General features: G+C 46.6%; 3 protein-coding genes across 6 annotated transcripts in view; 1 reads left to right on the forward strand and 2 right to left on the reverse strand.

Annotated features, from left to right (window-relative positions):
- The window catches only part of LOC147029286 (dual specificity calcium/calmodulin-dependent 3',5'-cyclic nucleotide phosphodiesterase 1A-like), a 413,056-nt gene extending 408,187 nt beyond the window's left edge, over positions 1 to 4,869 (reverse strand). For 2 of the 3 annotated variants that reach the window (XM_085872225.1, XM_085872224.1), the window contains exon 1: positions 4,802 to 4,861. The gene's annotated coding sequence lies outside the window, so the exon portion shown is untranslated. Of the gene's footprint in view, positions 1 to 4,801 lie in introns of all 3 variants that reach the window. The other variant, XM_085872228.1, reaches the window with a different exon arrangement.
- Positions 4,870 to 13,980: 9,111 nt separating this feature from the next.
- On the reverse strand, positions 13,981 to 19,790 carry LOC147029289 (uncharacterized). Its single transcript, XM_085872070.1, has 4 exons — positions 19,781 to 19,790; positions 18,469 to 18,570; positions 16,177 to 16,302; positions 13,981 to 14,654 (listed from the first exon to the last, which is right to left on the reverse strand). Exons 1-4 carry the CDS (start codon positions 19,788 to 19,790, stop codon positions 13,981 to 13,983), a joined length of 912 nt encoding a protein of 303 aa, XP_085728196.1.
- Positions 19,791 to 19,896: 106 nt separating this feature from the next.
- DNAJC10 (DnaJ heat shock protein family (Hsp40) member C10) overlaps positions 19,897 to 27,899 on the forward strand; it is a 235,117-nt gene continuing 227,114 nt past the window's right edge. Inside the window, exons 1-2 of one of the 2 annotated variants that reach the window (XM_085872233.1) lie at positions 19,897 to 20,104; positions 25,898 to 26,204. In XM_085872233.1, coding sequence (XP_085728359.1) covers positions 26,001 to 26,204 — 204 coding nt within the window. In that variant the 5' untranslated portion in view covers positions 19,897 to 20,104; positions 25,898 to 26,000. The remainder of the gene's footprint in view (positions 20,105 to 25,897; positions 26,205 to 27,899) is intronic. The other variant, XM_085872232.1, reaches the window with a different exon arrangement.

A 27,899-nucleotide genomic window follows, 5' to 3' on the forward strand; every position in this document is an offset into this window, starting at 1 on the left:
ATCTTGACCCAGCGATAAAATCTCATTCTAGGTTTGAATCTTGACCCAGCTATAAAATCTTATTCTAGGTTTGAATCTTTACCCAGCTATAAAATGTTATTCCAGGTTTGAATGTTGACCCAGCGATAAAATCATATTCTCGGCTTGAATCTTGACCCAATTCAAAAATGTTATTCCAGGTTTGAATCTTGACCCAGCAATAAAATGTTATTCTGGGTTTGAATCTTGACCCAGCTATAAAATGTTATTCTATGCTTGAATCTTGACCCAGTTATAAAATGTTATTCTGTGTTTTTGAATCTTGACCCAGCTATAAAATGTTATTCTCAGTTTGAATCTTGACCCAGCGATAAAATGTGACTCCAGGTTTGAATCTTGACCCAGTTATAAAAGCTTATTCTAGGTTTGATTCTTGACCCAGTTATAAAATGTTATTCTCGGTTTGAATCTTGACCCAGCTATAAAATGTTATTCTCGGTTTGAATCTTGACCCAGTTATAAAATGTTATTCTCGGTTTGAATCTTGACCCAGCTATAAAATCATGTTCTCGGTTTGAATCTTGACCCAGCTATAAAATCTTATTCTAGTTTTGAATCTTTACCCAGCTATAATATGTTATTCCAGGTTTGAATCTTGACCCAGCAATAAAATCTTATTCTAGGTTTGAATCTTGACCCAGCAATAAAATCTTATTCTAGGTTTGAATCTTTACCAAGCTCTGAAATGTTATTCTAGGTTTGAATCTTGACCTAGGTATAAAATGTTATTCTCGGCTTGAATCTTGACCCCGTTATAAAATGTTATTCCAGGTGTGAATCTTTACCCATTTATAAAATGTTATTCCAGGTTTGAATCTCGACACAGTTAAAAAATGTTATTCTATGTTTGAATCTCGACACAGTTATAAAATGTTATTCTATGTTTGAATCTCGACCCAGTTATAAAGTTTTATTCTCAGTTTGAATCTTGACTCAGCTATAAAATGTGATTCCAGGATTGAATGTTGACCGAGTTATAAAATGTTATTCCAGGTTTGAATCTTTACCCAGTTATAAAATGTTATTCCACATTTGAATCTTTACCCAGTTATAAAATGTTATTCCACATTTGAATCTTTACCCAGTTATAAAATGTTATTTTATGTTCGATTCTCGACCCGGTTATAAAATGTTATTCTAGGTTTGAATCTTGACCCAGCGATAAAATGTTATTCTCAGTTTGAATCTTGACCTAGCTATAAAATGTTATTCTAGGTTTGAATCTTGACCCAGCTATAAAATGTGATTCCAGGTTTGAATCTTGACCCAGTTATATAATGTTATTCTTGGTTTGAATCTCGACCCAGCTATAAAATGTCATCCTGGTGTTTCGCAGTCTGAGTGATTGATGAATGTGTGTGTCGTTCCTCTGATGAACGTTAAACTAGGCATCCCGTCTTCTGACATTGGTTGATGGATCTTAAACATCCCCATGGTGTCCTTCACGAAGTGTGGGCGAGCTATCACCGGCACCATGATGAAATTGCAAATTCATGCCTGAAATACTCTTGGGAAGGCAATGACAGACCACCCAGTATCAACCTTGCTCAGGAAGCTGCTTCGATGGCACAAACGCTCAGTAACAAGTATGGTACATCAAATATCAAATAAAAGTAACAACTGAAGATCAAAGGCAAAAAAAAAACTGAAAAGGAATTTAAAGCTGTTTAAAAAGGATAGATCACGGACATATAGAGAGGAGCGGGGGAGGGGGGAAGGAGGGGGAGGGGAGAAGGAGGGGGAGAGAGGGGAGACAGGATGGGACTGGGGAGAGAGGAGGGGGAGAGAGGAGAGGGAGAGAGGAAGGGGAGAGAGAAGCGGGAGAGAGAGGACAAGAAAGAGGGGAGTGGGGGAGAGACAGGGGAGTCGGGGAGAGAGTTGAGGATGGAGGGGAAAGGTAGAGAGAGGGGGGGAGAGAGAGGAGAGATGGAGTGTAGGGGAGGGGGGAGAGAGAGGATGGAATGCAACGAGAGGATGGAGAGGAAAGGGGAAAGGAGAGGGAGGGTGAGAGTTGTGGGATAAGGATAATTGGGGGGTGGGGTAGCAAGAAGTTTCTATCTTTATCCATCTTATCCACCCCATTCCTCCCTACCCCATTGTTTGTGCAATTTTCGCTCAATTTTGTCCTTCAACTCCACTGTTGGTGTCCCCCCCAATAGTGTTCCTTTTTTCATGTTGTGTCCTGATGTTTCATGTTCTAGCTCTTCCACAAGCTTTGACTCTGTTTTTTTTTTTAACTGTCATAGGTTGGTAACCATTGTACAGACTTCATGGGCCGAATGGTCTCTTTGTGTGTTGAAGCTCCTTGGGAAGGAAGTCATCCATTATATATTGTGAATCCTGGAGTCTGTCTGTGCATTCGGCGTCTCCCGTTTCCAGAGGCCGCTTCTCGCTCTGTATTTGAAAATCTCAACATTCACTTTTGAAATGACAGAACAGGAATGAGTGATGTTTATGTCAATTTATATTTTATAACCAGGATATTCTGCCCACTTTCGAGACAAATCCAACCTTCGCCGCCGGATGTTGCAACACCATTTTGCGGTGGGTGGTATAAGTGGCTCAGAACTTTGGTTCTGAGCGAAACCAAGAGTGCAACACAGCTGACATTTTAAAGTCCATGAAACATTATTTAAATTGAGAGATTGACGAAAACTTTTCCCCTCACTTGGCAAGGATACTCTTGCTAGTGGATTGATTATAATCCGTTCAATAAGTGTTGACAAAGTGGACTATATATACATATATATATATATATATATATATATATATATATATATATATATATATATATATATATATAGTCACACACACACACACACACACACACACACACACACACACACACACACACACACACACACACACGACCTCATTTGTTCATCCCTTAAATGAGCCCTTCATAATCTATCTCTCATCACCAAATTCTGACATAATCTATCTCTTACAGTAACACCAACTGTGACTCTGGTCAAGGCCTGTTCATACTGTATATATCGTCGCCTTAGAATTAAAAGGTTCTCTCTGACAATTGAACCTATGTTGGTTCGAACCTTTTGATTCCAAGGTGACGATGTATGTACAGTATGAACAGGCCTTGACCAGAGTCACGGTTGGTGTTACTGTCAGTCGTTGCAGGCTGTGCAGGGTATGAGTTTGTTGGTGGGAATTGGATCAGAATCCTGAGTATGACATTGAAAAAAATATTCGGATATCCATCTCCAACATTCCATGGACTTATTCCCGCGAACAAGGATCATTCCCTGACAATCTTGAAGATTGTCAGAGTATAACAAAAATGAAAACTGCCTTCGGGACAGAAGACAAACTCAGCCACAATGGGCCCTCACCGATAATGGACCCGAGGGCACTTCATTAAATTAATGATACGGGCAATCTTGCACCGAGCTAGCAACACGTTCTTCCAACACATACCCTTATTTGGGCGGTGTATAGGCAACTGACAGTTCTGTGCAGGCAAAAAAAATTTGCCTCCTCTCGTTCTCCGCCTATGCTAATAAACGATTTGCAAATTGTGACGTACGAGTAGTTTATGGCAATCCATGCCCACGTATGGTGCATCAGGACATGGTTAAGCAGAGTCACGTGACCCGCCCATGTTGGGATGCTGTGCTGTGCTGTGCTCGTGTATGTATTAAACCTGGTGTTCTCCCTTCAGAGCCTTCGTCCCTGTCTGTCGAGTACCTTACACAAATAGAGAAAAACAAAGAGCAAAAAAAAAGAACACTGTAATGTATCCCACGTGCCTGGTATGTTATACGTTCCTGCGGTATTTTGTGACGAGCACAAGAGACACCAACTCTTCTGATCGAGTTCTCAGTACGCACCATCTTTATTATCCGTTTCCGCTCCGTACGGGGCGTGCTCATGACAATCCAATGCAGTACCTTCCATATTCCCATTTTACAAGTTGTAGAAAACGAACTTTTATAACAATAATACACTGAGTTTAATAACAATTCGAATGACCAATTTGTATTAACATTTAAGCGTTTGTTTGTTTTTGTCTACATTGTCGAGGCTCGAATAAGAGTCAACACACAGAACATATAATAAAAGGAGCAGGAGACAAGAGGGGTGGGAGAGGGAAGGACAAAATAGTGGGGAACAGAGACATTAAGAGATCTGTGGAAGGGAGAGGGATGGGGAGGCACGGTACACGGGGTAAACGAGATATTTACCACAGGGACTTTCAGGAAGGAAATCAGGGAATTTGAAGGAGATGGGTTTGTGGTGGATTTGTGGGGGTAGAAAAGATAATGGTTTCGGAGGGAGGACGATAAGAGATGGTGGGTGAACAACTGTTTTGAAGACCTGGAGGGAAGGGTGGGATTGAACCCGAACAGCTTGGACTTCCGATTGTTTGTTTGCAGCAGCGGCAAGTTCTCTCAGGGCTCTCTGCCGACTTTCTCAAAGCCAAGTTTCCGGTCGTTATCTGTCCCGTTTTAACTGTATATTTTCTCACCTACATGTTTCTGTGTGTTCCTAATTCGGTTTTGTTTCAAAAATTGTGCTATTTTGTGAGTTTTCGTCGACCTTGTCTCACCGGGTTCCTTGAGGCCTACCCATCCCTCCCCTCAAGGTGTACGATCGTTTTTATTTGTATTCTCTCCCGCATACCTCCAATTCCTATTTTCCCCACTTTCCTAACCAACCACCCACCCCCATCTATTCTCTCTCAACTAAACACTCTGTTTCTTGTCTTAAATTCAAAACAAAACAACAAAAGAAAACCAACTACCTTTTTCTCTGCACTCCCACAAGTCCCGATCCATTTTTTTTTCTTCTTCTTCTTCTTCTTCTTCTTCTTCTTCTTCTTCTTCTTCTTCTTCTTCTTCTTCTTCTTCTTCTTCTTCTTCTTCGTCGTCGTCGTCGTCGTCGTCGTCGTCGTCGTCTTCTTCTTCTTCTTCTTTTCCTACTTCTTCTACTTCTTCTTCGTCGTTTTCTTCTCTTCTTCTTCTTCTTCTTCTTCTTCTTCTTCTTCTTCTTCTTCTGCCGACACACCATCTTTATTCCACTTGAGCTGACCCTCTCTCACCATTACCTTCACGATTTCTTCCCACAACATTCCTGTGGTGAATTGAAGGTCGTGACGTGTGATCACATGTTGCACGGCTCGAGCACGGAATAGATAAAGCTGAGGTTCGGCTCGGTCGGGGGTGATTGTCCCAGGGGCATTGTCGTTTACGGCAGCGGTTCACTTGGTGCTCGTTGAATGGTGAGAATTGAGAGTATACCGGACTCCGGGCTTATACTGATTTATTTTGCGGTGATTAGTTGCACGTGTATACCTTACTGCTTATGTACTCCTTGCTGCGCCTGTATCCCCTGGTGTGCCCGTAGAAGCGGCTTCAATCAAATGGAATAAAGCCTACACTCTGAAGGTTCTTCTCTCGTTTTCATTTCAATTTATTCCATTTGGTTTTCTCGGCTCTCTCAACCAATGATGGACAAGATCTACAAACCAGAGAGGTTCGACGCAGACCCAAACGCGACTGACTCAGAAATGAAATGGTCGCATTGGTTCCGTTCCTTCTCACACTATCTGAACATCATCAAAGAGGGAGCCGACAAATTGGCCGCCCTTGTGAATCATGTCTCGCCCGGCGTATACAGGCTCTTCTCGGAGTGTGACACCTACGAAGCAGCGATCGACGTGCTGCAGGCGCTCTACGTGAAGCGCAAGAACGAGGTATACATACGACATCTTCTCAACACACGCAAGCAAGCAGCCGGGGAGACAATCGATCAGTTCCTGCAAGCTCTGAAACAGCTGGGAAAAGACAGCAGCTTCCGGGCCGTAAACGCCGAGGAACACCGAAAGGAAGCGACCCGGGAGGCATTCATCCAAGGGCTCAGGTCAGCCCACATACGGCAACGCTTACTAGAGAAAGCGCAACCCACTCTTGAAAAGGTAGTCCATCAGGCTCGAGCGATGGATACGGCTCAGCAGCAATCTGAGTAATTTGGGACACCGATGCTGCTAATGAACGCCGCTACGGTGGAAACTCAAGGAACCCCACAGACACAGACACAGCCTGACACAGGGGATGGAGAAAAACCCGAGGAGTCGGATACCCAGACCTCGTCAAACTCCTCAGCAACGACTCCGGTTGATAAATGCTTCTTTTGTGGGTACAAAAGACACTCCGCCACAAATGCCCCGCCAGAGATGCCACATGCATGAATTGTGACAAGAAAGGGCATTATGCCAGGGTATGTAAATCTACTCTAAGGAGAAAAAACCCACTTCTGCGGCTTCACCGGGGAATCTATCCAATTCTATCATCAACGTACGAATTAACGGGCATATGGCTGAGGCTCTGATTGATACCGGTAGCTCTGAAAGTTTCGTCAACAGCTCGCTAGTGAAGGGCAGGAAATGGAAGATCCACCCGACAGACAATACGGTATGCATGGCCGCCACATCACTACAGTCCCGCGTACGAGGGTACTGCAATGTTGAATTGGACGTAAAAGGGTACACGCATCGGGATGTAAGGGTACTGGTGCTTCGTGATTTATGCGCAGACGTAATTCTGGGTCATAATGTCCTCAAGCAGCACACGAGCGTCGAAATACCCTTTGGAGGAAGCAAACCTCGTCTAATTTTAAATGCTTTGACCACCGCAGAGGTAACGTCCCCCCAGCTGTTTGCTAACTTGTCGCCGGTCTGTAAACCGATAGCGATCAAATCGCGGCGATATACTACTGCTGATATGAACTTCATCACTTCAGAGACCAAGCGATTACTGGAAGAAGGAATTATAGAACCGAGCGATTCGCCATGGCGCGCACAGGTGTTGGTCACCGCCAATCAGAATCACAATAAACGAATGGTTGTCGATTATTCCCAAACGGTCAATCGTTTCACCCAACTCGATGCCTACCCTTTGCCGCGCATAGACGAGATGGTCGAACGCGTGGCCAATTTATAAGATATTCAGCACCATCGATTTGCGAAGCGCCTATCATCAAATTCCCATCCGAGAGGAAGACAAACCTTACACCGCATTCCAGGCAGGTAGACGCCTCTACCAATTCAGGAGGATTCCGTTCGGTGTCACGAATGGAGTAGCTTGCTTCCAACGGGTTATGGACGACATCATCTCAGATGAAAACCTCAAAGACACTTTTGTTTACGTGGACAATGTCAGAGTGTGCGGTAGGGATCAGGGGGAACATGACATGAATCTGGACAGATTCTTGAGCATTGCTAGAAAATATAATCTGACCCTCAACTACGAGAAATGTGTATTCTCGGCAAGGTCAATTGACCTTCTCGGCTACACAATAGCCGACGGCACGATTAAGCCTGATCCTGAACGATTGCGCCCACTTCGTGAGCTACCCCCACCTCAGGACCTGCAGACAATGCGCCGGGTGATCGGCATGTTCGCTTACTACGCAAGATGGATTTCCCAATACTCCGAGAAAATACATCCCCTAGTGCATTGCAAAAACTTTCCACCAGATGCCGCTGTTGTAAAAGCTTTCCACAGCCTCAAAGATGATATCAGTAATTCCGTGGTATTATCGATCGATAGCTCGGTGCCCTTCGTGGTGGAAACAGATGCTTCTGATCACGCGATAGCTGCTACGCTTAATCAGTCTGGGTGACCCGTCGCGTTCTTCTCGAGAACTCTCTCTGGAAGCGAGCAGAGACACTCGGCAATAGAGAAGGAAGCGTATGCTATTGTCGAAGCCCTACGTAAATGGAGACACTATTTACTGGGAAACCATTTCACGCTCGTTACGGACCAACGATCCGTGGCATTCATGTTTGATGGGAAAAATAACGGGAAATTAAGAATGAAAAAATTATGAGATGGCGGATAGACCTAGCCTGCTATAGTTACGACATAGTTTACCGGCCCGGGAGGGAAAACCCTGCTGCAGACACCTTCTCTGGGGTCTACTGTTCGGCGACAATCAGTCGGGCTTTGCAAGACCTCCATGTGTCTCTGTGCCACCCGGGGGTAACCAGAATGGCACATTTTGTGCGCAGACAAAACCTTCCCTATTCTATTGAAGATATTAAACAAATGAATGCTTCATGCCCTGTTTGTGCTGAACTAAAACCCAGATTCTATGGCGCGGCTTCTGGCAGATTGATCAAGGCCACTTCTCCCTTCGAGAGACTAAACATCGACTTCAAAGGGCCCCTGCCGACCGAGACAGACAACAGATACATATTCACCGTTGTTGATGAATATTCAAGGTTCCCTTTCGCATTTCCGTGCTCGGATATGACCTCGGGCACTGTCGTGAAATGTCTGTCTGACCTCTTCGCTATGTTTGGGAAACCTTCGTACATACATTCAGACAGAGGGCCGTGCTTCATGTCGGCCGGGCTAAAACAATTCCTATTAGAGCACGGCATAGCAACTAGTCGAACGACGGGTTACAACCCACAGGGTAATGGGCAGGTGGAACGGTATAATGGAGTTATTTGGAAAGCCGTAACTCTGGCGCTGAAATCGAGAGGACTGGGGCCCGAGCAGTGGGAGGTTACCCTTCTCGACGCTCTGAATTCCATACGCTCTTTGCTCTGCACGTCCACCAATGCAACTCCTCACGAACGAATGTTTACTCACCAGCGGCGTTATGTTGACGGCCAATCGGTGCCCAACTGGCTAACCCATCCCGGAACAGTGTTCATGAAACGCCCGGTCCGACAAAGCAAGTATGAACCCATGGTGGAAGAGGTCGAACTCATCGATACTAATCCAGAGTATGCTCATGTCAGGCTCCCGGATGGCAGGGAGACCACTGTGTCGGTTCGCCATTTGGCTCCCTCAGGTACTCCTCCCGCAGGTACACCACCATCTGGCGCTCCTCCCTCTGACATCCCCTCCCCAGGTGTTCCCCCCCCAGGAACTCCACCCGAGAATGGTGGCGACGGAGCTGCCGCGTTCCACCCGAGAGCGATCGAGGAGTCATCCCCGGCACGAGTCGAGGCTCACCAAGAGGATCGGAAGCCTCCCTCAAGTGAAACCGCCATTTACTCCCGGAGAGGTCGACGGATAATACCCCCTCGCCGACTCAATCTGTAAAGGGGATTATCGGCATCCTCGATGGTACATCAACAATGGTCATAGTCTTATCTTTTGCCATATTTTCAGGTGTTTTCATGCCTTCATCATATGTCTTTTCAACAAGAGTGATTTCACTGCAATACATAAAGTCATACATAACATGAAGAATCACACTGAAGAGGATTTTCAGCAATATCATGGAGTAGGGTAAAAAAAGTACAACATATGCAGAGATGGCATGAGAAAACCAAAAATGGCGAACCATTCAAATGTGTACTAAACGATACGCTTAAAAATACCTTTTATTCTCAAACGTCTTCATAACCAACAAGGATGAAAAGTACACGAAAATACATGACGAAAGAACCAGATCGAGAGATCGCCAAATGAGGAAGCACAATTATTTCTGCCTAACAGAAACTTTCCTCTCCCAAGACGTGTCTGACTCCCAAGTATCTCTCCCTGGCTACTCCCTCTTACGGTATGACAGACCTGAGCCTCGTCCTGGTGGAGGAGTTGCTCTCTTCATTAAAGACTCTATTCCTCACTCTCCATTCACTGCCCTTACTCCCCCACACCCCCAGGAATACCTCTGGCTACGGCTTCCCCTCCACTCCCACCTCATGTTTATTTGTGAACTGTACCGTCCACCGAACAGTGATGACTCCATCTACACCTCACTATCCGAAAACATGGATCAACTTCTATCTTCTCATCCAAACTCTCTTTTCCTCATACGTGGTGACTTAAATTGTCATCATGCCAGTTGGCTAGGTGTGGGTACCTCTCTCACCTGTCATGGCACCTCAGCAAAAGCTTTCTGCAACTCATTGGGACTGACTCAATCGGTCAACTTCCTGACCCAGATCTCAACCAATGGTACTCCATCTCTTCTGGATCTGATTTTGACAAATTTCCCTGAAAATATCTATTGTTCTTCCTCTGCTCCAATCAGTTCTTCTGACCACGTCCTTGTCAAAGTGGACATCTCTCTGGTTGTTATCAGAGAACCACCTCAGCACCGTCGAGTCTGACATTTCACTCAAGCCGACTGGCAAGGTCTCGAAGCAGCCATCAAACTTGTAGACTTGTATCCCATTGCTAATTTCTCCAACATCAACTCATCCTGGGAATTCTTTCAAAGAAACTTGCTCTCCCTCATGCACAGATTTATCCCCTCTCGTGTTCAGTTGTCCTATCCTTCCTCCCACGCTTGGTTCACTGAAGCTTGTGGCGAGGCAGTTGTCCTGAAACAACTTGCCTTTGCCTCATGGAAAGCAAACCCAACTGAGGGTTATCGCAGTTCCTTCCGTAAAGCTCCTAACAAGTGTGTATCTACCCTCAGCAGAGCCAGAAAACAACATCTTTCTCAGCTCAAGTCTGAACTCTCAAACCTCTCTCTCTCTCCTCCAAATCCTGGTGGCATCCAATCACATCTGTTTCTGGTGTATGTTCCCCCTCTATCCCCTCCCTTACCTCAAATGGCCACACTGCTGATACCGCACATGAAAAGGCTGAATGCCTAATCTCGGTGTTTGCATCTAAATCTTGCATCCGAAACCAATCACTTTCTGTACCTACCTTAGCCAGGCACACCCACTGTGTCCTGGACTCTGTGTCCTTTTCTCCTGACATGGTGGAGAGCTTGCTGTCAAACCTCGACTCAGATTCTGCAACCGGTCCAGAAAACATCAGCCCACGCGTCCTAAAAACCTCCTCCTCTGCTCTTGCTCACCCTCTCTCTGTTCTATTCATCCTCTCATTTGCTCAAGGTCATCTGCCATCTCCTTGGAAATGAGCCACCATTACTGTCCTGCACAAAAAAGGTGCAAAAACAGATCCCTGCAACAACAGATCAATCAGCCTTCTCCCAATCATCAGCAAGGTTATTGAATCCATCATCGCTTCAGACATTAAATTCTTCCTCTTCTCCGATGGCTTGATTTCTGATCACCAATTTGGTTTCAGACCAGGTCACTCGACCCTGGATATGCTGCTTCTGCTCTCCCAACAATGGATGGAGGTCGTCAATGCCGGACATGAAATCAGAGCCATATCCCCAGACATATTGCGTGTTTTTGACACAGTCTGGCATCCTGCCCTGCTCACCAAACTCTCTTCCGATGGTATTCAAGGCAATCTCCACTCATGACTCGCAGACTTCCTCTCCTGTTGCAGTCAACGTGTGGCCCTAAATGGAGTTCTTTCATTCCCTCTTCCTGTCCAGGCACATTTCAAACCTCGCCTCCAAAGCCAGTCGCTGACTGGGAATCCTCCGTCATGCAAAGTCCTTCCTCCTCCCACCTGAGCTCCTGACCACAAACAAAGCTTTCGTCCACAGCTTGATGGAGTACTGCTCTCCCTTCTGGGCTGGTGCTCCTACCACCCACCTTTCTCGGCTTCACGCTGTGGAAACCAAGGCATTTCGGATCATTAGCATCTCCCGTGATGAGGCTGAGTCTTTGGGCCTCTCACTCTCTCACCACAGGCAGGTCGCTGGCCTGTCTGTCTTCTGCCATCTCATCTCTGGTCTGCCCCCCCCCCCCACCGCTCTGCCTGCGATTTGTCCCCATCATATTTCTGCAGGGCGCTCAAGGTTCGCCAACAACCCCCTTCTGGTAAAACTACCAAAATCACGAATCACTGCTCACCTTCAATTCTTCATTTCTCTTTTTCCCCGCCTTTGGAAGAAACTCCCTCACTCTGTTCAATCCCATTCTTTCCTCCTGGCCTTCAAAACAGCTGTTCACCACCACCTCTTGTCATCCCCCATCCACATCCTTGATCTTTTCTACCCCTGTTAATCCACCCCAAACCCACCCCCTTCAAACTTCCTGCTCTCCTTCCTGAAAGTCCCTGTAATGTCCATCTTGTATTCCCCATGTTCCCTGCCACATCCCTTTCCCTTCCACTGATCTCCTAATGTCTCTGTTCCCCACTGTTTTGTCCTTCCCACTCCCACCCCTCTTGTCTCATACCCCCCTCGCTGTGTGTTGTGTGGTCGCTCACATACGAGCCTCGACAAGATTTACAAAAAAAAAGTGTGGGAGTTTGTTCCAAAAGTGAGGAAAAATGAAAGGAATGAAAAAACGAAAGGTGAGCAGTAATTCTTGATTTTGGTAGTTTTACTGGAAGGGGGTTGCTGGTGGACCTTGAGCGCCCTGCCGAAATATGGGGGAGGTGGGTGGGACATATCACAGACAGAGCAGGGGCGGTGAGCGAGACCACACAGGAGATGGTAGAAGACAGAAAGACCAATGACCTGCCTGCGGTGATAGAGTCAGAGGCCCAAAGACTCAGCCTCATTGCGGAAGATGCCAATGAACCTAAATGCCTTGCTTTTCACTGCGTAAAGCCGAAAAAGGTGAGAGGCAGGAGCACCGGCATAGAGGGGAGAGCAGTACTCCATGCGGCTGCAGACGGAAGGTTTTTATGTGGTCAGGAGCTTATGTGTGCCAAGGAAGGACATTGCACGACGGAGGATTCCCAGTCAGCGACTTGCTTTGGAGGCCAACATGGAAATGTGGTTTTCCCAGGAAAGATCATGGCAGATAGTGAGACCCAGAAGCTGAATGAAAGGACTTCTTCAAGAGGATTGTTGAGATAGTCGATTGGGGGTTATGGGGGGGGGGGTTCAGACTGTCCTTTCAGTGAGTCATAGTGAGAGTGTGAGATTTGTCTGGATTGAAAGACATGTTTCACATGTTGGACCAGTTTGTGATTTTAACCAGATCTGCAAAGAGCGAAGAAGCTGCTGCTTGCCGGTCTGAGGGATGACAGATGGTACGGCAGTGGGTGGAGTCGTCGGCAAAGAGAAATAGAGGATTCTCCAGAGAGTCCGAGAGATCATTGATGAAAACCAGAAAAAGAACAGGGCCCAGAACACTCCCTTGAGAAACTCCAGCCTGGACAGGAAGAGGGGATGAGAGAACTCCATTTAGAGCCACACGTTGGCTGTGACAGGAGAGGAAGTCTGCGAGTCGTGAATGGAGATTGCCTTGGATAACATAGGAAGAGAGTTTGGTGAGCAGGGTAGCGTGCCAGACCGGATTAAAAGCACGTCGTATGTCTCGGGATATGGCTCTGATTTCATGTCCGGCATTGAGGTCCTCCATCCATTGTTGGGAGAGCAGAAGCAGCACATCCAGGGTAGAGTGACCTGGTCTGAAACCAAATTGATGATCGGAAATCAAGCCATTGGAGAAGAGGAAGGATTTAATGTCTGAAGTGATGATGGATTCCATAACCTTGGTGATGATTGGGAGAAGAATGATTGGTCTGGAGTTACAGGGATCTGTTTTTTCCACCTTTTTTATTCAGAGCAGTTTGCATTGGTCACACAAAACAACCTAGACAGGATCATGCAATACAACTCTTTCTCCTCTACCCCATCAGCATGTCTTCTCAACATTTAAAAGTTTGCCTTATGACCTCATTATGAAAGTATTGTTGTGGGCAGTGGGTCGGGTGAGAAGACCACTGGGGGTGGGGGGGGAGGGCTGCTATCTCTACTCCCACAAGACTCCATGGAATTGTAGGCCATTGCACACGGATGATTCAGTGACGCGGCGGGTTGTTAACCGACCGTGGACGCCAATAACTCAACCACGTGACTTCGGGTCCTCCCGTCTATGGGTTAACCGGGTTACCTAATTAATGACGTGGTTTAATTACCGGGGAACACACCCTCGGTACACCTTGTCCGTACCGAATCACTTCACCAGACCAGATTGGATGCAGCTGAACGACACTGCCAAGGACCTACCGACTAAAAGGAACAGATCGTTGTGAATAAAGTCCCGGCTAAGCTCGGATTCAGACCATGCTGGATCAATGAAAGAAAAGACAAAAACGAGCAGGGAACATTCCGAACAGTAATTTATTAACAAGCAGGGGAGGAAGGGTATTTGGTAGGATCAATAGATTTATTGGGGTGTGCAAGCAGGGATAGGGAAGAAAGGTATGGTGGACAATAAACAAGCAAGTTACAAAGGGGGACACAGAGCAGACTTAACGTAAAATAATAACAACAATAATAATAATCTTCTACCGTCTTACTTACGTGGCAGACGCCAGGACACACACACACGCACATACACAGACACAGAAAACCCGATGAAAAGAAGGTATTGCAGCAAGACAGGAGATGAGTTGAGGCTACTGTCTCTTGGTACCTTTGTATAATCGATTGCCCGAATGCACCACCAATACGTTTGGGGGTATGCTCCGTGGTGTGGTACCCCCCTGACAGCTGGCGCGTCGTCTCTTGCTTCGGGCAGCTCACGTCGAGACCGTCGGTGTGAAGGAGAGGCTTGGGTTGGGAGGGTGGAGTCCAGAGCGAGTGGACGGAGTGGTAGGCGGTACTAGGTGGGTGGGTGGAGTCAGCATCGTGCGGGCGGAGACAAGGTGCAGTCCCGGCGATGACGACAGAAGGCGGAGTCGAAGTCAAGCTTGAGCCGGAGGCAAGGCAGGGCAGAGAGAGATCGAAGGCTCCGCTCGGACCTTTATAGGCCCTGCGGCGTGGGGTGGAGGGCCACCCTGAAGCGTTGTGTCGTCACCCGAATCGGGCGGTCTGATTGTCCCCAACCCCCTGCATGGCCCAGCCGCGATGGCCGGAAACCACAACATTCCATTTCTGGCAAGATGACCCCAAGCTGTAAAAATATCCTGCTCCGACCCCACGACATGACACGAATCACCCACACCCAACTCCACGCCATGAATTGCCTTGCACGAACCCCCGGGCCATCCCCTGATGACCATCCAAGAGTGGCGTCGGTCCTGTATGCCTGCTTGGGTACCCCGGCCAGCGCTGGTCAATGTGCCTGCTCTGTGATACGCCACACAGCCCGCACTGTACAACATGCCTTTGCCCGATTGCAGCTTCATTGGCCGTAGAGGCGAGAAGACGTTCGCCGTTTGTGGGGAACATCCGCAGCCGCCAGCGAGGACCGAAGGTACGATGTTATGGCGAACCCATGCACAGACAGTAAGATGTGTCCATTCGTGCCCTGCTCTGTATGATAACAAAGTGTCGCGAGCGGCGCATGTGTCTGCCCTCGAGCACGTTCCGTACAGTGCACGTGGGTTCTCCATTACGCACGTGGCCAGCGCTTGCGTTCGCCAGATTCTACTATCGTGTGCACGGGGTGAAACCCGATCGATATAATTATTCCAGAAATGGGTTGAAAAGTACATGTCGCCCATATCATGCACAACGTGGCGTGGTTGTCGTTTTACTATTAACGGCCTTTGATGATGTAGCTATTGGCACCAAGCTACCAGCCGCGCTCTTGCCGATATTGGGTCATTTGTGTTTGTGTTGTGCAAAACACCATCCGTACAGCCTCTTTGGAGATATTCATTCGTATGCCTTTTCAATGCAATCAGCAATCTCCCCAACGGATCATCGGAAGCTCAAGTCGATCACCTCGAGCTGCCGAGCATATTGGATAATTCGCCGCAAAAGTTGGGTGAGGGATCGCTTGAGGACGGGAGCTCTGTGCTGTTAATGCTCGTGCGGTGCCGTTATTGCGAGGGTATCGTGGTTTCCTCACAGCCGTGCTGCACGTGTTGGCCTCCGCGAGGACCCAAATTCAGATTTACCTAAAAAATAAGCAGAAAAGAAGAGTTGGAATGAAGTCAGTGATATAAGCAAGCGTACCCATGAGATCCTCGCAACGCACGCCCCGTTGTCTCGCTAGACAAAAGGGAAGGGACTATCTACACGTATATTAATGGAATAACTGTCTTGGGACCACTATATGTTGGATGCATTCGGTTCCGAGAACCGCAACACTATCAAAGAATGCAACATGTCAATTTTACAAGTTGGCACAACGAGTCTGCCACTTCTTGTAGTAATGGGCTGTCGAGTTGGGATAGTGTCACAGTGAGTTGTTTTGATGACGCGACTGCTCGGCCAGATCGTGTGCGACATTGTCATTTTGAGGTCAGGGTGCACCTGTTTTCAGGTGAAGGTCATTCTGGGAACAGGGAATCTGTGCTTTTGGGTGGGGGTCAGTTTAGGAACAGGGAGTGTGTGCTTTCGGGTGAGGGTCAGCATACTCCTTCTTACCTCCACTGCTGGCTGGAATGAGGTGATTCAGATTGCCCGGGAATTGTTTGCCAGATGTGATCTGAATGATGTAGCTTTGTGATGTTGCATGTTTGTGTATGACCTGCCCTGAGACCCATTTGTCATCTGTTGCTCAAAATGGAACTGTCTGACCAGTGTGACGTGTGGCGTGCTGATTACCACGTTTTAATCGTAGTCCACCTTTTGATTTTGCTGCCTGGTTTGCAGTCGATCTGGCATGGGTGGGACGACATGTGCCTTGAGCAGTTTCATCGAGGTGGGAAGTTTGCTTTTAAACATCCAGCCATTCAAAAGCTCTGCGGAGGCATAACCATCTGTACCATCAAGGAGGGTGTTGTGGTATTGTAGTAGTGCACTCTGAACCATCAAGGGGGGTGTTGCGGTATTGTAGTAGTGCACTCTGAACCATCAAGGGGGGGTGTTGCGGTATTGTAGTAGTGCACTCTGAACCATCAAGGGGGGGTGTTGCGGTATTGTAGTAGTGCACTCTGAACCATCAAGGGGGGTGTTGCGGTATTGGAGTAGTGCACTCTGAACCATCAAGGGGGGTGTTGCGGTATTGGAGTAGTGCACTCTGAACCATCAAGGGGGGTGTTGCGGTATTGGAGTAGTGCACAGCATGGGTCTGTAGATTTTTTTTTCATTAGCGACTTCACTGTCATTCCTTCTTTGTTCAAACCACCCTCCATTTTGTCTCTCAACCCTGCACTCGCTGTGCTCCCCCTCTCTTTCCACTGTTCCTTCCCCCTCTCTTTCCACTGTTCCTCCCCCTCTCTTTCCACTGTCCCTCCGCCCCTCTTTTTCCCCTGTTCCTTCCTCCTCTCTTTCTGCTGTTCTCCCCCCTCTCTTTCCACTCTTCTTCCTCCGCCCTCTCTTTCCACTTTTCCTTCTCCCCTCTCTTTCCACTGTTCTTCCCCCCTCTCTTTCCACTGTTCCCCCTCTCTTTCCACTGTCTCCCCTCTCTTTACACTGTTCCTCCCCCTCTCTTTCTGCTATTCCCCCTTCTCTCTTTCCACTGTTCTTCCCCCTCTCTTTCCACTGTTCTTCCCCCTCTCTTTCCACTGTTCCTCCCCCTCTCTTTCCACTGTTCCTCCCCCTCTCTTTCCACTGTTTCTCCCCCTCTCTTTCCACTGTTCTTCCCCCCTCTCTTTCTGCTATTCCCCCCTTCTCTCTTTCCACTGTTCTTCCCCCTCTCTTTCCACTGTTCCCCCTCTATTTGCACTGTTCTTCCCCCTCTCTTTCCACTGTTCCTCCCCGCCTCTCTTTCCACTGTTCTTCCCCCCTCTCTTTCCACTGTTCCTCCCCGCCTCTCTTTCCACTGCTCCTCCCCCCTCTCTTTCCCCTGTCCCACCTCCCTCTCTTTCCACTGTTCCTCCCCTCTCTTTCCCCTGTTGTTCCTCCCTCTCTTTCCACGGTTCCTCCCCCTCTCTGCTATTTCCCCCTTCTCTCTTTCCACTGTTCTTCCGCCCTCTCTTTCCACTGTTCTTCCCCCTCTCTTTCCACAGTTCCTCCCCCTCTCTTTCTGCTATTTCCCCCTTCTCTCTTTCCACTGTTCTTCCCCCTCTCTTTACACTGTTCCCCCTCTCTTTACACTGTTCCCCCTCTCTTTCTGCTATTCCCCCCTTCTCTCTTTCCACTGTTCTTCCCCCTCTCTTTCCACTGTTCCCCCCTCTCTTTCCACTGTTCCCCCCTCTCTTTCCACTGTCCCCCCTCTTTCCACGGTTCCTCCCCCCTCTCTTTCTGCTATTCCCCCTTCTCTCTTTCCACTGTTCTTCCCCCTCTTTTTCCACTGTTCCCCCTCTCTTTCCACTTCCTCCCCCTCTCTTTCCACTGTTCCTCCCCTCTCTCTTTCCACTTTTCCTTCTCCCCTCTCTTTCCACTGTCCCCCTCTCTTTCCACGGTTCTTCCCCCTCTCTTTCTGCTATTCCCCCCTTCTCTCTTTCCACTGTTCTTCCCCCTCTCTTTCCACTGTTCCCCCTCTATTTGCACTGTTCTTCCCCCCTCTCTTTCCACTGTTCCTCCCCGCCTCTCTTTCCACTGTTCCTCCCTACTCTCTTTCCACTGTCCCTCCTCCCTCTCTTTCCACTGTTCCTCCCCTCTCTTTCCACTTTTCCTTCTCCCCTCTCTTTCCACTGTTGTTCCTCCCTCTCTTTCCACGGTTCCTCCCCCTCTCTTTCTGCTATTTCCCCCTTCTCTCTTTCCACTGTTCTTCCCCCTTCTCTCTTTCCACTGTTCTTCCCCCTCTCTTTACACTGTTCCCCCTCTCTTTACACTGTTCCCCCTCTCTTTCTGCTATTCCCCCCTTCTCTCTTTCCACTGTTCTTCCCCCCTCTCTTTCCACTGTTCCCCCTCTCTTTCCACTGTCACCCCCCTCTTTCCACGGTTCCTCCCCCCTCTCTTTCTGCTATTTCCCCCTTCTCTCTTTCCACTGTTCTTCCCCCCTCTCTTTACACTGTTCCCCCTCTCTTTACACTGTTCTCCCTCTCTTTCTGCTATTCCCCCCTTCTCTCTTTTCACTGTTCTTCCCCCCTCTCTTTCCACTGTTCCCCCTCTCTTTCCACTGTCACCCCCCTCTTTCCACGGTTCCTCCCCCTCTCTTTCTGCTATTCCCCCTTCTCTCTTTCCACTGTTCTTCCCCCTCTTTTTCCACTGTTCCCCCTCTCTTTCCACTGTTCTTCCCCCTCTCTTTCCACTGTTCTTCCCCCCTCTCTTTCCACTGTTCTTCCCCCTCTCTTTCCACTGTTCCCCCTCTCTTTCCACTGTCACCCCCCTCTTTCCACGGTTCCTCCCCCTCTCTTTCTGCTATTCCCCCTTCTCTCTTTCCACTGCTCTTCCCCCTCTTTTTCCACTGTTCCCCCTCTCTTTCCACTGTTCCTCCCCTCTCTCTTTCCACTGTTCCTCCCCTCTCTCTTTCCACTTTTCCTTCCCCCCTCTCTTTCCACGGTTCCTCCCCCTCTCTTTCTGCTATCCCCCCCTTCTCTCTTTCCACTGTTCCTTTTATGTCATGTCCTCATCCGTTCCATGTTCCAGCTCCTCCATGAGCCTTGACTTTGTACACCAAAAAATTCGATGGGGTGGGGGGTTTGGGGTTTTTTTTTTGAATATCCGGCATTTTCGCAATTTATGAGATTTCCCCATGACGGTTCGTCACGAGATCCAACAGTACCCATACATCCGTGATATGGATCAACAATGGCGTCGTCCAAGCAGGTCAGGTTGTCCGTGTGAAGTGTCTGAGAAGAACATTGAAAGGACGTCCTTACTCACTGATCCCCGGGTTTGTTTTGACGAATCAGGTTCGAGGGAATTTGTCACTTTCCAAAACACGGACTGATGGAGAAACAGGGTAAGTTTGGTCACGTTTCAATGGAATGCCGAAATATCAGAGCAAGATGACACGGCGAATTGGCAAACACTGGTGCACGGCCATCTTTCCTCCGTGGACGCCCTGACTCGAGGAACGTGAAACGAACCTGGTGAAGTTACAACAAAACTATTGGACCAACGGCACAGGGGCACGTGTCCCTGGCTCTCCATTCAGGCCTGACTCATCGAACACCTATCCGATCGATCGTATATTTACCTCTCGTCATGTTCGGTTTTTCTTTTTTCTTTATGCTGATTACATAATATAACATAAGGTGTTTTAAGATCGCTCATAATACTAAAATTGACCTTTGATTGATAAAGTAAGTTCGTTTGGATGACATCGTTTTCAGACGTGAGCACACGATTACCGAGTGACGTGTTCCGGCTTTGCCGGTGTTTGTGGGTGGTTGTCTCTGTGAGGAGTGAATGAGTGAAACAAAAGTAAATAATCGTGGTGGTGGTGGTGTGTTGGACAAGTTTGTCGGTTTGGATTTCCGGGGCAATCTTGTCTCTTCGTCCACACGATCATCGACCTGAGGTAAGGTGTGCACGACACGTTTGTCCCGCTCCCCATGTTTGGTGATCTAAAGAAATAATAATAATAATAATAATAATAATAATAATAATAATAATAATAATAATAATAATCAAGATCATCGTTGTTCTTCCCGGATATGTTTCAATCTTCATTGATCTGACTTGTGTTCACCAGATCGTTTACTCTTCTTTCACTTCATCTGAACTTGTGAACTTGACGAAAGGTCCTTTTGTAATCCCACACGAACTTTATACACCTTGTCGAACACACACACACACACACACACACACACACACACACACACACACACACACACACACACACACACACACACACACACACACACACACACACACACACACACACACACACATACATACACACATACACACATACACACATACACATGCATACACACACATGCACATACACATGCACATACACATACACATACACATACACACACATACACACACATACACACACACACACACATACACACACATACACACACACATACACACATACACATACACACACATACACACACACACACACACACATACACATACACACATACACACACATTCACACATTCACATACACACATACATACACACACACACACACACACACACACACACACACACACACACACACACACACACACACACACACACACACACACACACATACACACACACACACACATACAGCCGGCTTTGGGAATTGATTTTTTTTTCTCCATAATTTGACAAATAAATGTAACCAAATATAAGGATCTACTTATCCCTGATGTCTCGTGGGCTGTGTAACGTCGTTTGTGTGTAACATAAGTTCCCAGTAACCACAGTAGTAGGAGGAAAATGGGGGGAGAGGAGGAAGGAAAGAGGGGAGGAAGGAAAGAGGGGAGAGGAGGAATGGGGGAGGGGAGGAAGGGGGAGGGGAGAGAGGAGGGAGGGGGGAGGGGAGAGAGGAGAGAGGGAGGAAGGGGGGAGGGGGAGGGGTGAGGATGAAAAGGAGAGGGGGATAGCGGGGAGGGAAGAGGAGGAGGGGAGGGGAGAGGACATTCGCTCTGCACAGAGATTACAGAACTCGACTAAAGATATATCTCTGCCATCCATTGGGACCATACTCTGTACAGAGCCTGGTGCTGCCTCAGCAGTCTCCTTGGCTATTGGGCACAATCCTGGACGGGTCGCCACTCCGACACAGGATACCAACGAGCTGGCATTCCTTTTTCCCACCTCGGAAGGATGACAGGCAGTCAACCCCACCTGGTATTAATTCAACAGCTGAGGGGGATTTGAACTCAGGATCCAGGGATCCTAAACCCACCACCCTAACCATTAAGTCAACACCAGGCGCATGGATGTATGTATGTATGTATAATTTTTTTTTGGGGGGGGGAGGCTTGCATCTCTTGTAGGGTTTGTTTCTATAATTGAAGTTTCTTATATCTTTCTATAAGAACCTGCATTGAAGTTGTGCACCCGATGTTTGATTTGTGTCCTTGATCTATCTTTTTTGGATTGTGACCAAATTAACAAAAATCACCTTTTTCATCATAACTTGAATAATTTTCCTCTGATTTTCGTGATCTTGAGTTTATGGATAGATTGTAGATGGGGACACTTTTTCATAATTCACATTCTATCTCCAAATGTTGACGGTCAAGGTCATATGGTTAGGAAAACGATGCCGAGCAGAACGATCACCTTACAGCGCGAGAGCAAGGCAGCCGGCTTCAACGCAACAATGGACCGGGTATTCCTTCTCCTCTGCGCAAACGCCGAAGGGGATTTCACGGTGAAGCCCATGATGCTCTACCATTCCCTGAACCCACGTGTGCCGAAGAATAAAAACAAGCAGGCACTGCCAGTGTACTGGAGGGCGAATAGGAAGACGTGGGTGACGTCTGAACTTTTTATGGACTGGTTTCATCCCTGTTTCGTTCCTCCGGTCAAGAGGTACCTGGAAGGAAAGAACCTTTCATTGAAGGTACCCCCTGCTGCTGCTGCTCATCGTGGTACACATAGTAACATAAAACAGCACAATGACTCCTTTTCTCTATTCAAACTGGTCGAATGAGCGATTTTAATATTGCAGACACCTGCAACTCACCACAGGTGAGTTCAATTCCAAGGGAAAGGAGTATCACCTGCTTGAAATGTCATGTTTCACAACTTCTAAAAGGTGCCAATAATATTGTCCAGGCCCTTTTAGGATTTGTGTGTGGAATAAGCTAAGATAGTAAAAAAATTTCAGCTTTTTTTGTTTCGTTCCACTGCAAACCAAAGAGATACATTTGTGGATTCCAAAAGATTTTTTAATTTCAACAAGTTTCTGGAAGAAATGGAGGATTATTTGAAAACAGTGCAAGGGTGCCAATATTTTTAGCCACGACTGCAAGTGGTAGAGAATTTCCTTAAGAATGGAATGTTATCCCCCACCACCACACTTTAAATCCTAGAAAACGGGGGCAAGGTTTATCCCGGTTTGTTCAGCCTTATTTAATATTGAATGAACTTGTCCCTATTTTTTTTTTCTTTTAGATATTGTTTTTTTTTGAAGGCTTAACTATTTAACCGATAAATGTGAATATTTCACTGCATTTTCATGTAGATATCTACTTGTAAGCTCCTCCACGGTCATTGAACACTGTACAAAGGAGAATAAGAGCATTGGTTGATTTTGGTCAAGGTGGTTTTACACCATTATTACCTCTGCCAACGAAGGTGAAGGAGGTGATGTTTTCACCCCTTTCTTTCTGTGTGTTTGTTTGTGTCCAAGATATCTCATAAAGTTGTGGACGGATCTGGATGAAATTTTGTGGAAATGTTGGGTGTGTGACAAGGACGAACTGATTAAATGTTGATGAAGATCCGGATCCAGATCCGACAACTAGAGTTTTTTAAAAGTGATTCTTCACCATTGAGAGATAGGGCCAAAAACTATATATAGCATGATATCTCAAAAAGTTGAGGATTGATTCGGACGAAACTTGGTGGACAGGTTGGGTGTGTGACCATGACGAATTGATTCGATTTTGGTGAAGATCCGAATCCGGATCTGGATACAAGAATTATTTAATTTTTTAAGTGATTCTTCACCATTGAGAGATAGGGCCAAAAACGATATAGTACTGTATAGCATGATATTTCAAAAATGTATTGGGCCCGATATGTTCTCATGGATCAGGCATTACGTGGCGGAGGGATGTGCTCGACCGAGTGTCCTAGTTTGTAATCTTTAATACACTATTGATAGTGTTTTTACAAACTCATGGTGGTATTATGTGTCAAAATGACATTTTAATGTAAGTCTACATGTAATGCCGAGCGATGGCATCATGTGTATGTATCATCTCCTCTGAGAGGTTTTGAACTAGAAAGCTGAAACTACCAGGGATTCATGAGGACACCCTGCAGCTGTTGCCCATCTTGTCATTGTCTGCCTTTGGGGGGAGGGTGGGTGCATTTGTAATTATCTGAGTTGTACAACCACAAGGTATTATACCCTACATAACCAAAAGTATGCGGACTCCCTTTCAAATTAGTGACTATTTCAGCCATACCCAATGCTGACAGGTGTATAAACTCAAGCACACAGCCATGCAATCTCCATGGACAAACACTGGCATTGGCACTATAATGGGCTGAACTGAAGAGCTCAGTGACTTTCAACATGGCACCGTCATAGGATTCCACCTTTCCAACAAGTCAGTTCGTCAAATTTCTGCCCTGCTAGGGCTGCACCGGTCAACTGTAAATGCTGTTTTTGTGAAGAGCAAATGTCTTGGAGCAACAACAGCTCAGCCGTGAACTAGTAGGCCACACAAGCTCACATAACGGGGACGTCGAGTGCTGAAGCGCGTAGCGTGGAAAAATAATCTCTTGTCGGTTGCAGCACTCACTACCGAGTTCCAAACTGAATGGAAGCAACGTCAGCACAAGCACTGTTCATCGATAGCTTCATCAAATGGGTTTCCATGGCCGAGCAGCCTCACACAAGCCGAAGATCACCATGTGCAATGCCAAGCGTTGGCTGCAGTGGTGTAAAGCTCACCGCCATTGGACTTTGGAGCAGTGGAAACGCGTTCTCTGGAGTGATGAATCACGCTTCACCATCTGGCGATCCAATGGACTCATCTGTGTTTGTCAGATACCAGGAGAACGCGACCTGCCTGAATGCATAGTGCCAACTGTAAAGTTTGCTGCAGGAGGAACTAGAGGGGGAGCACTCGGTAGAGTGCAAAATCTCCGCCACCAATACTGCGAGGTCACTCAAGTGAACCTGATATCCTATTCATTCAATTTGACATCAACAGTGCTCACAGAGTTAGAGTTTGCAACTTTCCCTTTTACATACTCAATTCATTCGTCATAACTAGATTCCTTGAGACAGAAATTGATTTTACATGAGTCTCTCCACCTGAAGTTCCAAAATCAGCCGCAATTATAATTTTGGCATGTTTTTTGTTGGAAATCACATAACATGTAGAAATGCAAAAAAAAAAAAATCGAAATTTTGTTCAAAAAAAAGTTGCAAAATTTTGTTTTTTTTTTCCTCTAACAATTTTTTTTTTGGGGGGGGGTGGGGGGTGGTTGGAAATCACTTAAAACATGTAGAAATGCAAAAACAAAAATTCAAATATATTTTTCAAAATGGCCGCCATAGCGGCCATATTGGACTTTTGACCAAGTCCAAAATCTAATGGCATGATCCTTGGACCATACCTAATCCCCCCACCAAGTTTCGTCGAAATCCGTCGAGGAGTTTTTCCGTAATACTGTTCACAAACAAACAAACAAACAAACAAACAGAAAGGGGTGAAAACGATAACCTCCGATCTTCGATGGCGGAGGTTAATAATAATGGTCTGGGGCTGTTTTTCATGGTTCAGGCTCAGCCCCTTCGTTCCAGTGAAGGGAAATCTTAACGCCAAAGCACACAATGACATTCTTGACTCTTCTGTGCTTCCAACGTTGTGTTAACAGTTTGGGGAAGGCCCTTTCCTGCTTCAGCATGACGATGCCCCCATGCACAAAGTGAGGTCCATACAGAAATGGTTTGTTGAGATCAGTGTGGAAGAACTTTACTGGCCTGCACAGAGTCTTGAGCTCAACCCCAACGAACACCTTTGGTATGAATTGGAATGCTGACTGCAAGCCAGACCGAAACGCCCAACATCATTCATTGCTTGACCTCACGAATGCTCTTGTGGCTGAATGAAAGGAAATACCCGCAGCAATGTTCCAACATCTCAGGGAAACCCTTCCTAGAATAGTGGAGGCTGTTATAGCAGCAAAGGGGGGGGGGGGGTGTGGGGGACAAACTCCATGTTCATGCCCATGATTTTAGAATGACATGTTGGACGAGCAGGTGTCCACATACTTTTGGCCATATGGTGTGGATGCACACAGGCAATACACATGTTTTTGCTTCATATACGTAACCCAGGTTCATTTTATTTTGGGAGTGGTCAAGGCAGCGGCCTGTTACCTATACACCGCCCAAATATGTGAGAAGATCGGCAGTGGGATGTGTGCTCTGATAGTTTATTTTAAATAAATACAAAACATTTTACATTCTCAAACCCCTTATCCTTCTCTAGCATTTGCTGTGTCCTCTTGTAAAACATTTTATTGCATGCAGGATGTAAAATGTCTTCACTTTGGAATATTATAGTTGTAATTTTGACTTTACTGTCTATTGATGTTCAAATGATATATTTTCTTCTCATGAATGCATAATTCTGGCCACTAAAATAACATTTTGTCTTGCCTGCAGTGATGTTCAGAGAAAAATCTTCATTGAACTTGCACCGTTTCAAGTAGAAGCTGAAGATTTTCAGGCGGACTTCTGAGTATTTGGAATTTGGTAATTTTGCGTGATGGTGAACCTGTTGCGAGGGCTGACCCGCCCCTCTGGTAAAGGGCTTTTTACGTACTTTGCCCTGTTGTTGCTCCTGCTTGCTCTCGGCCTGTGTTCGCATGACTTCTATCAATTGCTTGGTGTCTCCCGGGATGCCAGCAACCGAGACATTCGTAAAGCCTTCAAGAAACTGGCACTTACCATGCATCCAGATAAAAACCAGGTGTGCCAAGGTTCAACAATGTAGCCATATTCTTGTTGCTATGCAATAAAATAGAATTGTTTTTTACACTCAAACTATTGATATTCACAAATTGAGTTCAGGTTTCTTTTCTACCTATGACTGCTGATGTAAATTGGATGTAAATAACTTGAGGTTCTCTTAAGATGCTGCTGCATTTGCAAATGTGATTGTTCTTTCGCGTATACAGCATGTAGTTGTTAGTCATTTTTGTATTATGATTACTTTGCAGCTCTTTGGTTTTTTTGGGGGATGGCAAATCCATGCTCATTGATGAGTGAGGTGATAAAGGATATATAACTTGGCATGTAGTGACAGTGGGGACACAGTTGGACACACCAATGAAGAGAATGACAAAACAGGAAAAGAGGAGAGGAGAGGGAAGAAAACCTGCACCAAGTGGATTGGGTTGTGTCGTGTCAATTGTGGTATCAAGAATTGCAGGTATGGATGCAGGATGACGATGGAAGGTTGTACACCACTTGCTTTGAAGCCTTTGAAGGCAGAGTGGGATTGAAGCATCTCTATCAAGTGGTTCTACAAATGAGAGAGAGAGAGAGAGAGAGAGAGAGAGAGAGAGAGAGAGAGAGAGAGAGAGAGAGAGAGAGAGAGAGAGAGAGAGACAGACAGACAGACAGACAGACAGACAGACAGACAGACAGACAGACAGACAGACAGACAGACAGACAGACAGACAGACAGACAGACAGACACACCTGGATTTTGAGAGGATAACCAAGAGGGGGTTATGGGAATAATGCGTGAATCCTCAAGGACGTGGATAGGGTTCGAGGGCTGAAATAGCAGTGAGAGCTCGACTGGAGAAGTTTTCTGCGATATGGAGTGGAGTCGTTATGCAATATCATCTGCAAAAACACAAGGCTGGGCCCATGACTGCCTTGGGGCACTCTGGCCACCACTCAGATAGACAAAGAGTTGGTTCTGTTGACAGCAACATGTTGATTGTGTGAGTCAAGGAAGTCAGAAAGCCAGTTGTGAATGCAGCCTTGTATGCTGCAGGCAATGAGCTTGGCTAGCAGAGCAGGATGCAAGACTGTGTCAAATATATGCCTGAGATATGTCTGGTGAGATGATTAACGTTTTTTTTTTTTTGCAATTCAGGGCTGCCAACCATTTCTCAAGGTAGAGCAGCAACATGTCCAGAGTTGAGTGTCTCGGATGGAATCCATACTGATTTTCAGATATCAGGCAATTTCAAAAGTCGAAACACTTTGTCAGCCGCATGACGGATTCCATGACTTTGCTGTTAATTGGGAGTAAATTTACTGGTCTGTTAGGCCGAAGTCACATTTGCTCTACCGCGAGGATGCGGCGGCCGTACACCCTCTGAATTGACAGAAACGTGTGGCGGCCGCAGAGTTTCTGCGGTGGCCTCAGGGTGGCCCTACGCCATTTGGCTATCTTTTACAGGCCGTAGGGGTCGCCATGGAATTATAATGCGGAGTTATAACTTTTTTCATTTCTACGTTCTCCGTCGCAATTCGACAAGCCGAACAAAAAAAAAAAACTGGTAAAAAAAAAAAAAAAAAAAAAAATGAACCAACTCATTACCGTCCGTCTGGCCGCACATTCGCCTTAGGGCCCCCCTGCGGTCGCCTTGCGGGCACCTTGAGGCTACCTTGCGTCTGCCTTGAAAATTATATGGCCGCCGCAGGG

Source organism: Eptatretus burgeri, chromosome 3 (assembly GCF_056783735.1).
Source record: "Eptatretus burgeri isolate ZD-2024b chromosome 3, Ebu_testis_v1, whole genome shotgun sequence".
In the NCBI taxonomy this organism is placed as follows: domain Eukaryota; kingdom Metazoa; phylum Chordata; class Myxini; order Myxiniformes; family Myxinidae; genus Eptatretus; species Eptatretus burgeri.

Bases quoted from the DNA above. Each gene is read 5' to 3' on its own strand.
- LOC147029289 (XM_085872070.1), bottom strand. The intron at 16,303-18,468 runs GTAAAGAGAGGG...TTTGAGCAACAG, and splicing joins AGAAAGAGAGGGGGAACAGT to ATGACAAATGGGTCTCAGGG. The intron at 14,655-16,176 runs GTAAGAAGGAGT...CCCGATTCGGGT, and splicing joins CATTCCAGCCAGCAGTGGAG to GACGACACAACGCTTCAGGG.